Below are 12,040 nucleotides of genomic sequence, written 5' to 3'. Positions count from 1 at the left end.
CTATTTCCTTCCAGAATAACTCAGCTGAACGGTATTAGTTTAACAACCAGACCACTGCTGAGAAAAACAGGAGAGACTGATGTACTAATACTATTGCTGATTGGCTTGAAGATGAACCCCCCCCCCCCCCCCCCCTTGATTACCTAAACAAGTCATAAATTGCCCTGACAATCCTGGTCAATGTGTCAACAAATGTCTTCAAGTTGTGAGCAGTCAGCAGTTCACACACCAAGTAGGTCACTGGGAAGACAGACAGCATTTAAAGTAGATGGCCCTAGTTAAACCTCTCACGTCCGGAGATAACAGGAGTCCTCTAGCTCTAGAACCTGTTAGTCCTGTGATCAGAGCCCAGTCCCAGGACCCAGTCCCAGCACCCAGTCCCAGGACCCAGTCCCAGGGCAGCTCCAGTGTTAATATGTTGAACTGATCAGTGTTCTGAGTTTGAGTGTATTTATATTTTTACAGGGACAGTGCACATGAATCAACGTTTCAGTAAAAGTGATGGTTTTAGCCAGTCGGCAAATTTTGACCTGGAGTCCCTGGGCAAGTTTTTAAAAACAAATGACAATACAGACAGACCATGAGTAGTGAGCACATGCAGAGAAACATAGAACGAGGGACACGGAGCACGCAGACAGAGACACGTAGAACAAGAGACACTTAGCACGCAGACAAAAAAACATAGAACAAGAGACACGTAGCACGCAGACAGAGAGACATATAGAACAAGAGACACGTAGAACAAGAGACATATAACACGCAGACAGAGAAACATAGAACGAGGGACACGGAGCAAGCAGACAGAGACACGTAGAACTATAGACACTTAGCACGCAGACAGAGAAACATAGAACAAGAGACACGTAGCACGCAGACAGAGTACATAGAACATGAGACACGTAGCACGCAGACAGAGACACATAGAACAAGAGACACGTAGCACGCAGACAGAGAGACATATAGAACAAGAGACACGTAGAACAAGAGACATATAACACGCAGACAGAGAAACATAGAACGAGGGACACGGAGCAAGCAGACAGAGACACGTAGAACTATAGACACTTAGCACACAGACAGAGAAACATAGAACAAGAGACACGTAGCGCGCAGACAGAGACACATAGAACATGAGACACGTAGCACGCAGACAGAGACACATAGAACAAGAGACACGTAGCATGCAGACAGAACAACATAGAACAAGAGACACGTAGAACAAGAGACACGTAGCACGCAGACAGAGACACATAGAACATGAAACACGTAGCACGCAGACAGAGACACATAGAACAAGAGACACGTAGCACGCAGACAGAACAACATAGAACGAGGGACACGTAGCACGCAGACAGAAACACATAGAACAAGAGACATGTAGCACGCAGACAGAGACACATAGAACAAGAGACATGTAGCACGCAGACAGAGACACATAGAACAAGAGACACGTAGCACGCAGACAGAAACACATAGAACAAGAGACACGTAGCACGCAGACATAGCAACATAAAACAAGAGACACGTAGCACGCAGACAGAGACACATAGAACGAGGGACACGTAGCACGCAGACAGAGACACATAGAACGGGACACGTAGCACGCAGACAGAAGAACATAGAACAAGAGACACGTAGCACCCAAACAGAGACACATAGAACAAGAGACACGTATAACAAGAGACACGTAGCACGCAGACAGAGAAACATAGAACAAGAGACATGTAGCACGCAGACAGAGAAACATAGAACAAGGAACACATAGCACGCAGACAGAAACACATAGAACAAGACACGTAGCACGCAGACAGAACAACATAGAACAAGAGACACGTAGCATGCAGACAGAGAAACATAGAACAAGAGACACGTAGCACGCAGACAGAGACACAGAACAAGAGACACGTAGCACCCAAACAGAACAACATAGAACAAGAAACATGTAGCACGCAGACAGAGAAACATAGAACAAGGAACACGCAGACAGAGAAACATAGAACAAGAGACACGTAGAACAAGAGACACGTAGAACGCAGACAGAACAACATAGCACAAGAGACACGTAGCACCCAAACAGAACAACATAGAACAAGAAACATGTAGCACGCAGACAGAACAACATAGAACAAGAGACACGTAGCACGCAGACAGAGACACATAGAACAAGAGACACGTAGCACGCAGACAGAACAACATAGAACGAGGGACAAGTAGCACGTAGACAGAGCAACATAGAACAAGAGACACGTAGCATGCAGACAGAGACACATAGAACAAGAGACACGTAGCACGCAGACAGAACAACATAGAACGAGGGACAAGTAGCACGTAGACAGAGCAACATAGAACAAGAAAAACGTAGCACGCAGACAGAGACACATAGAACAAGAGACACGTAGCACGCAGACAGAACAACATAGAACGAGGGACACGTAGCACGCAGACAGAGCAACATAGAACAAGAGACACGTAGCACGCAGACAGAGACACATAGAACAAGAGACACGTAGCACGCAGACAGAGACACATAGAACAAGAGACACGTAAGCACGCAGACAGAGGCACATAGAACAAGACACGTAGCACGCAGACAGAACAACATAGAACAAGAGACACGTAGCACCCAGACAGAGACACGTAGCAGGCAGACAGAGCAACATAGAACAAGAGACACGTAGCACGCAGACAGAGACACATAGAACGAGGGACACGTAGCACGCAGACAGAGCAATAGCACAAAAAACCACAGTGTTTCCACACCTCACCAGCTACAGACAACAGGCAACATGGAAAGCGACAACACACAGCTAGGGATGATGTTCATTAGTCTAATTGACCTATAGCCATGTCTTTATGTTTTTTGTGAAGGTGTGATCGGTGGTGCAGGTCTGTGTCTGATGGCAGTATATTCCAGACATGGGAAGCTCTCACAGAGAAAGCAGATTTACTAAAGGTGCTTTTCCTTAAGGGAACTATACAGTCACCTCTCATGGCAGACTTGTTGATCTGCTGCCATATGTTTGGGTTTTCTGTTTAACAGAAGTACTGAGTGGAGGGGGAGGAGCCTGGCCATTTAGGATCTTGAATACAAGACATGCGTCGGTGTATTGTACATGATTTCTGAGGATGTAACAGTGATGATGGCTATTGGGCTTCCTATCAAGCACTTTGAGAGCCTGTTTGTAGACAGACTGAATAGGTTTCAATGTTGTACAGCAAGCTGGGCCCAACTAGTCAAGCAGTATGTTTAAGTGGGGGAGTATCATAGATTTGAAGTACAGTTTTGCTACCTCTGTAGTCAAACAATTTCGTATAAATCGGAAAATTAGCGAGGTTGAATTTGGTCATTTGAGTTGCCTTTTTCACCTGCTTTTTAAAAGACAGGTTAAAATCAGATACCACCTGCAGCATCTCCCCTGACACATAGACATCTGGCGCAGTAGCATCTGATACCACCTGCAGCTTCTCCCCTGACACATAGACATCTGTCTCAGTAGCATCTGATACCACCTGGAGCATCTGCCCTGACACTTAGACATCTGGCGCAGTAGCATCAGATACCACCTGGAGCTTCTCCCCTGACACATAGACATCTGGCTCAGTAGCATCTGATACCACCTGGAGCATCTGCCCTGACACACAGACATCTGGCTCAGGAACATCTGATACCATCTGGAGCATCTGCCCTGACACACAGACATCTGGCTCAGTAGCATCAGATACCACCTGGAGCTTCTCCCCTGACACATAGACATCTGGCTCAGTAGCATCTGATACCACCTGGAGCATCTGCCCTGACACACAGACATCTGGCTCAGTAACATCTGATACCACCTGGAGCATCTGCCCTGACACACAGACATCTGGCTCAGTAGCATCAGATACCACCTGGAGCTTCTCCCCTGACACAGACATCTGGCTCAGTAGCATCAGATACCACCTGGAGCATCTGCCCTGACACACAGACATCTGGCTCAGTAACATCTGATACCACCTGGAGCATCTGCCCTGACACACAGACATCTGGCTCAGTAACATCAGATACCACCTGGAGCTTCTCCCCTGACACATAGACATCTGGCTCAGTAGCATCAGATACCACCTGGAGCATCTGCCCTGACACACAGACATCTGGCTCAGTAACATCAGTTGTCAACTTTGTGAAGGAGATGCAGACAGTTTTTTCACATTGAGATTCAAACATGAATCACTGAGCCACTTTGTACCTTCCTATTGGTGAGTCTGTGGGTTGCCACATTGTACCTCCCTCACTCTCCGTTAGCTAGCTACTACCCACTACCCCTCCCTGGTCCTAGTACTGTCCTCCCTTGGCTCCGGTCCAAACCTCACAACTCCTTCCTCCCCCACCCAGCACCTACCAGGTTTCTTTGGCTGCTCCCCAGAGGCAGGTGCTGTTGAGGCTGTGGCCTGATGAAGAGAAGTGGTGGAGGAGTCTCTGATGTCTGGCTGCTGCTCGGGGAGCTGGTCGGGGAGCTGGGGTGAGGCGTTACTCACAGCATCTGGTTGGGGCGGAGATTAGGAGAGGAAGTCAGACTGGACTCTCCCACCCTAGCACACACTCAATCTCTCTCTCTTTGTATCTGTCCCTTTCTTGCTCTCTCCCCCCTCTCTCTCCCTCTCTCCCTCTCTCTCTGTATTCCTCTCTCCCTCCTCCTCTATCTCTCTTCCCCCTCTCTCCCTCTCACTTCCCTTCTATCTCTCTTCCCCTCTCTTCCCTCTCTGTATCTCTCTCTCCCCCCTCTGTATCTCTCTCTCTTTATCTCTCTCTGTCTATCTCTCTCTGTATCTCTCTCTCTATCTCCCCCCTCTGTATCTCTCTCTCTCTCTGTATCTCTCTCTCTCTCTGTATCTCTCTCTCTCTCTATCTCTCTTCCCCCCTCCCCTCTGTATGTCTCTCTCTGTATTCCTCTCTTTCTCCCCCTCCCATGTATCTCTCTTCCCCTCCCCTCTCTCTCTCTGTAACTCTTTCTCTTCATTCCCCCAGCCCAGTGCTACGTTCAGCAGAATGTGTAGAGTGGTGTATTAGAGGGGATCAAAGCGACCCTGGGTTGGGGGGATTCCCTGTGAATAGGTGGATCAGGGTAAACAAAGTACAGGGCTACTGTCTTATGTTGGAGCACTCAATAGTACCGCTGAGGCAGGTGGGAAACGATCCAAGGGGCAAATGTGGCAGAGAGAGAGAGAGAGAGAGAGAGAGACAGAGACCGAGAGTAGAGATCGTAGGGAGAGAGCAGAGAGAGACACGGAGAGAGTAGAGAGAGAGTAGAGAGAGAGAGTAGAGAGAGAGTAGAGAGAGAGAGAGTAGAGAGTAGAGAGTAGAGAGAGTAGAAAGAGTAGAGAGAGAGTAGAGAGAGAGAGTAGAGACTGAGTAGAGAGAGAGTAGAGAGAGAGAGTAGAGAGTGAGAGTAGAGAGAGTAGAGAGTAGAGAGTGAGAGTAGAGAGAAGAGAGTAGAGAGAGAGTAGAGAGAGAGAGTAGATAGAGAGAGAGTAGAGAGAGAGAGAGGAGAGAGAGGAGAGAGAGAGTAGAGAGTGAGAGTAGAGAGAGTAGAGAGTAGAGAGTGAGAGTAGAGAGAGAGAGAGAAGAGAGTAGAGAGAGAGTAGAGAGAGAGAGTAGATAGAGAGAGAGAGTAGAGAGAGAGAGAGTAGATAGAGAGAGGAGAGAGAGAGTAGGGATTGAGAGTAGAGAGTAGAGAGAGAGTAGAGCGAGACAGACAGAGAGTAGAGAGAGAGCAGAGAGAGACACAGAGAGAGGAGAGCAGAGAGAGAGGGGGGAAAGAGAGAGAGCAGAGAGAGAGAGCAATATGCAGGGCACTGTTTTACAAAGCCCTGTAACAGCGAGGGGGGAGTGTTTAAAAAACAATTTTTTATTTTATTTTATTTAACCTTTATTTAACTAGGCAAGTAACGTTATCAGCCAGTAGGACTGTGTGTGTGTGTGTGTGTGTGTGTGTGTGTGTGTGTGTGTGTGTGTAGAGGGACTGTGTGTGTAGTGTGAAGTGTGTGTAGAGGGACTGTGTGTGTGTGGTGTGTGGTGTGTGTGGTGTGTAGTGTGTGGTGTGGTGTGTAGTGTGTGTGTGTGTGTAGAAGGTATATCAGTGGCATGGAGCTGTTGATCATGAACGTATTTGAATAGCCATGGTAACCATCCAACACCACACTGTTCTGAGTGTTAAATTAGTGTTTTGAGTATTAAATGAGTGTTTTGAGTATTAAATGAGTGTTTTGAGTATTAAATTAGTGTTTTGAGTGTTAAATGAGTGTTAAATGTGTTAATGCTTCATTGTGCTTACCTCTGGAATCAACACAACTAACATCAATAAATCAACCTGATCAGTAATGATCAACAGTATGTAAATAATAGATCACTCACCATGCTCATTCTGGAGACTCTGGAGAGAAAAGAGACATGAAGAGACATGATGAGACACGAAGAGACATGAAGGGACATGATGAGACATGATGAGACATAAAGAGACATGATGAGACATGAAGAGACATGATGAGACATGATGAGACATGATGAGAGATGATGAGACAAAGAGACATGATGAGACATGATGAGACATGAAGAGACATGATGAGACATGATGAGATAAAGAGACATGATGAGACAGGATAAGACATGATGAGACATGAAGAGACATGATGAGACAGGATGAGACATGAAGGGACATGAAGGGACATGATGAGACATGATGAGACATGATGAGACAAAGAACCATGATAAGACATGATGAGACAGGATGGGACATGATGAGACATGATGAGACATGATGAGACATGATGAGATAAAGATACATGATGAGACAGGATAAGACATGATGAGACATGAAGAGACATGATGAGACATGATAAGACATGAAGAGACATGAAGAGACATGATGAGACATGATGAGACATGATGAGATAAAGAGACATGATGAGACATGATGAGACATGATGAGACATGATGAGACAAAGAGCCATGATGAGACAGGATGAGACAGGATGGGACATTATGAGACATGAAGAGACATGACATGATGATACAGGATGAGACAGGATGAGACATGAAGAGACATGATGAGACATGATGAGACAAAGACATGATGAGACAGGATGAGACATGAAGAGACATGATGAGACAAAGAGACATGATGAGACAGGATGAGACAGGATGAGACATGATGAGACAGGATGAGACATGAAGAGACAGGATGGGACATGATGAGACATGAAGAGACATGAAGAGACATGAATAGACATGATGTGACATGAAGAGACATGAAGAGACATGAAGAGACACAATGTGACATGAAGAGACATGAAGAGACATGAAGAGACATGATGAGACATAAAGAGACATGATGAGACATGATGAGACATGATGAGACATGATGAGACATGATGAGACATGATGCGATAAGACAAACATTTCTAAATGATTTGACAATTGCTTTACTGATTTTAAAGTGCTTTACCAATTACTGGAATCATTTCAACAATCAGTCAATCAATTGGTAAAGCACTTTACAATCAGTCAATCAATTGGAAAAGCACTTTACAATCAGTCAATCAATTGGTAAAGCACTTTACAATCAGTCAATCAACTGGAAAAGCACTTTACAATCAGTCAATCAATTGGAAAAGCACCAATAGCTTTACTGATTGTAAAGTGCTTGACTGATTGTAAAGTGCTTGACTGATTGTATTGACAGTGCATTGAAGCTGAAATCTTAATAGAAAAACTCCCACATGTGAAGTATGACTTTATTGAGCTCATCTATTGGCAACTGGTCATTGAACTTACCATTACCATTATATTGGTTTGATACGAGATGTATTTTCATATACAATTTTATCAACTAATACAAAACTAGAACATAAGCTAGGGTTCTACAGGTCTGCAGTTCGATGATAGAGCAGTCACAGAGTGTTCATGCAGTCACAGTTGGCTGAAACTATTAAATCTGTGTCCTAAACGGTACCCTAATCCCTAGGCTCCTGGTCCAAAAAGTGCACTATATAGGGAATAAGGTGCCATTTTGGACTTAAAGTGATATGTTGTGTCGGTAAATAGATGAACGCTCTCTTACTTTCTGTAGGTCTTCTATGGACCTCTCTGTCTTCCTCAGTCTCTCCCTGAGGGTCTGCTCTTTAGCGGAGATCTGACACTCCTCGCTCTCCAAAAGACCAATCTCTGACTCCAACCTAGAACAACAGAACAGGAAGAACATCACCTCTGTTAATACAGATCTATAATATAGAATGACAGAACAGGAAGAACATCACCTCTGTTAATACAGATCTATAATATAGAATGACAGAACAGGAAGAACATCACCTCTGTTAATACAGATCTATAATATAGAACGACAGAACAGGAAGAACATCACCTCTGTTAATACAGATCTATAATATAGAATGACAGAACAGGAAGAACATCACCTCTGTTAATACAGATCTATAACATAGAATGACACAACAGGAAGAACATCACCTCTGTTAATACAGATCTATAATATAGAACGACAGAACAGGAAGAACATCACCTCTGTTAATACAGATCTATAATATAGAACGACAGAACAGGAAGAACATCACCTCTGTTAATACAGATCTATAATATAGAACGACAGAACAGGAAGAACATCACCTCTGTTAATACAGATCTATAATATAGAACGACAGAACAGGAAGAACAACATGCCCCGAGTCCTGTAGAACACATCTCACTGCCCTGAGTCTTGTAGAAAAAATCTACCTGCCCTGAATCCTGTAGAACACATCTCACTGCCCTGAGTCCTGTAGAACACATCTCACTGCCCTGAGTCCTGTAGAACACATCTCACTGCCCTGAGTCCTGTAGAACACATCTCACTGCCCTGAGTCCTGTAGAACACATCTCACTGCCCTGAGTTCTGTAGAACACATCTCACTGCCCTGAGTCCTGTAGAAAACATCTCACTGCCCTGAGTCCTGTAGAACACATCTCACTGCCCTGAGTCCTGTAGAACACATCTCACTGCCCTGAGTCCTGTAGAACACATCTCACTGCCCTGAGTTCTGTAGAACAAATCTCACTACCCTGAGTTCTGTAGAACAAATCTGTGTGTGTGTGTGTGTGTGTGTGTGTGTGTGTGTGTGTGTGTGTGTGTGTGTGTGTGTGTGTGTGTGTGTGTTTGTGTGTGTGTGCATAACTGAGACAGCTCAGATCGACATGCAGGGTGTATATTTTGTGTATATAATGTGTATATAATGTGTATACATGCAGGGTGAATATAAGGTGTATATAATGTGTATACATGCAGGGTGTATATAATGTGTATATAATGTGTATACATGCAGGGTGTATATGATGTGTATACATGCAGGGTGAATATAATGTGTATATAATGTGCAGGGTGAATATAATGTGTATATAATGTGTATACATGCAGGGTGATTATAAGGTGTATATAATGTGCAGGGTGAATATAATGTGTATATAATGTGTATATAATGTGTATACATGCAGGGTGTATATAATGTGTATACATGCAGGGTGTATATAATGTGTATATAATGTGTATACATGCAGGGTGAATATAAGGTGTATATAATGTGTATACATGCAGGGTGTATATAATGTGTATATAATGTGTATACATGCAGGGTGTATATAATGTGTATATAATGTGTATACATGCAGGGTGTATATAATGTGTATATAATGTGTATACATGCAGGGTGAATATAAGGTGTATATAATGTGTATACATGCAGGGTGTATATAATGTGTATATAATGTGTATACATGCAGGGTGTATATAATGTGTATATAATGTGTATACATGCAGGGTGTATATAATGTGTATATAATGTGTATACATGCAGGGTGTATATAATGTGTGCATAATGTGTATACATGCAGGGTGTATATAATGTGTATACATGCAGGGTGTATATAATGTGTATATAATGTGTATACATGCAGGGTGAATATAAGGTGTATATAATGTGTATACATGCAGGATGTATATAATGTGTATATAATGTGTATATAATGTGTATATAATGTGTATATAATGTGTATACATGCAGGGTGAATATAATGTGTATATCATGTGTATACATGCAGGGTGTATATAATGTGTATATAATGTGTATACATGCAGGGTGTATATAATGTGTATATAATGTGTATACATGCAGGGTGTATATAATGTGTATATAATGTGTATACATGCAGGGTGTATATAATGTGTATATAATGTGTATACATGCAGGGTGTATATAATGTGTATATAATGTGTATATAATGTGTATACATGCAGGGTGTATATAATGTGTATATAATGTGTATATAATGTGTATACATGCAGGGTGAATATAATGTGTATATAATGTGTATATAATGTGTATATAATGTGTATATAATGTGTATATAATGTGTATACATGCAGGGTGTATATAATGTGTATATAATGTGTATACATGCAGGGTGAATATAATGTGTATATAATGTGTATATAATGTGTATATAATGTGTATATAATGTGTATATAATGTGTATACATGCAGGGTGTATATAATGTGTATATAATGTGTATACATGCAGGGTGAATATAATGTGTATATAATGTGTATACATGCAGGGTGAATATAATGTGTATATAATGTGTATACATGCAGGGTGTATATAATGTGTATATAATGTGTATACATGCAGGGTGTATATAATGTGTATATAATGTGTATATAATGTGTATACATGCAGGGTGTATATAATGTGTATATAATGTGTATATAATGTGTATACATGCAGGGTGAATATAATGTGTATATAATGTGTATACTTGCAGGGTGAATATAATGTGTATATAATGTGTATACATGCAGGGTGTATATAATGTGTATATAATGTGTATATAATGTGTATATAATGTGTATACATGCAGGGTGTATATAATGTGTATATAATGTGTATACATGCAGGGTGAATATAATGTGTATATAATGTGTATACATGCAGGGTGTATATAATGTGTATATAATGTGTATACATGCAGGGTGTATATAATGTGTATATAATGTGTATATAATGTGTATACATGCAAGGTGTATATAATGTGTATATAATGTGTATACATGCCGGGTGTATATAATGTGTATATAATGTGTATACGTGCAGGGTGTATATAATGTGTATATAATGTGTATACATGCAGGGTGAATATAATGTGTATATAATGTGTATACATGCAGGGTGAATATAATGTGTATACATGCAGGGTGTATATAATGTGTATACATGCAAGGTGAATATAATGTGTATACATGCAAGGTGTATATAATGTGTATATAATGTGTATATAATGTGTATACATGCAGGGTGAATATAATGTGTATACATGCAAGGTGTATATAATGTGTATATAATGTGTATACATGCCGGGTGTATATAAGGTGTATATAATGTGTATACATGCAGGGTGTATATAATGTGTATATAATATGTATACATGCAGGGTGAATATAATGTGTATATAATGTGTATACATGCAGGGTGTATATAATGTGTATATAATGTGTATACATGCAGGGTGTATATAATGTGTATATAATGTGTATACATGCAAGGTGTATATAATGTGTATATAATGTGTATATAATGTGTATACGTGCAGGGTGTATATAATGTGTATATAATGTGTATACATGCAGGGTGAATATAATGTGTATATAATGTGTATACATGCAGGGTGTATATAATGTGAATATAATGTGTATATAATGTGTATACATGCAGGGTGTATATAATGTGTATATAATGTGTATACATGCAGGGTGTATATAATGTGTGCAAAATGTGTATACATGCAAGGTGTATATAATGTGTATATAATGTGTATACATGCCGGGTGTATATAATGTGTATATAATGTGTATACATGCAGGGTGTATATAATGTGTATATAATGTGTATACATGCAGGGTGTATATAATGTGTGCATAATGTGTATACATGCAGGGTGTATATAATGTGTATACATGCAGG

At 41.4% G+C, this 12,040-nt stretch overlaps 1 protein-coding gene across 1 annotated transcript in view; it reads right to left on the bottom strand.

The window, feature by feature from the left end:
- The window catches only part of LOC110523082 (A-kinase anchor protein 2), a 184,813-nt gene that overhangs the window by 119,345 nt on the left and 53,428 nt on the right, over positions 1-12,040 (bottom strand). Inside the window, exons 4-6 of the mRNA XM_090233569.1 lie at positions 8,097-8,211; positions 6,392-6,410; positions 4,380-4,520 (exon numbers count right to left, since the gene is read on the bottom strand). Coding sequence (XP_090089695.1) covers positions 4,380-4,520; positions 6,392-6,410; positions 8,097-8,211 — 275 coding nt within the window. The remainder of the gene's footprint in view (positions 1-4,379; positions 4,521-6,391; positions 6,411-8,096; positions 8,212-12,040) is intronic.

The sequence above is a fragment of the Oncorhynchus mykiss genome, chromosome 5 (genome assembly GCF_057628025.1).
Source record: "Oncorhynchus mykiss isolate SJ-2025 chromosome 5, ASM5762802v1, whole genome shotgun sequence".
Lineage (NCBI taxonomy): Eukaryota > Metazoa > Chordata > Actinopteri > Salmoniformes > Salmonidae > Oncorhynchus > Oncorhynchus mykiss.
The sequence above is the reverse complement of the archived record's forward strand: the minus strand, read 5'-3'. Positions and strand labels throughout refer to the sequence as shown.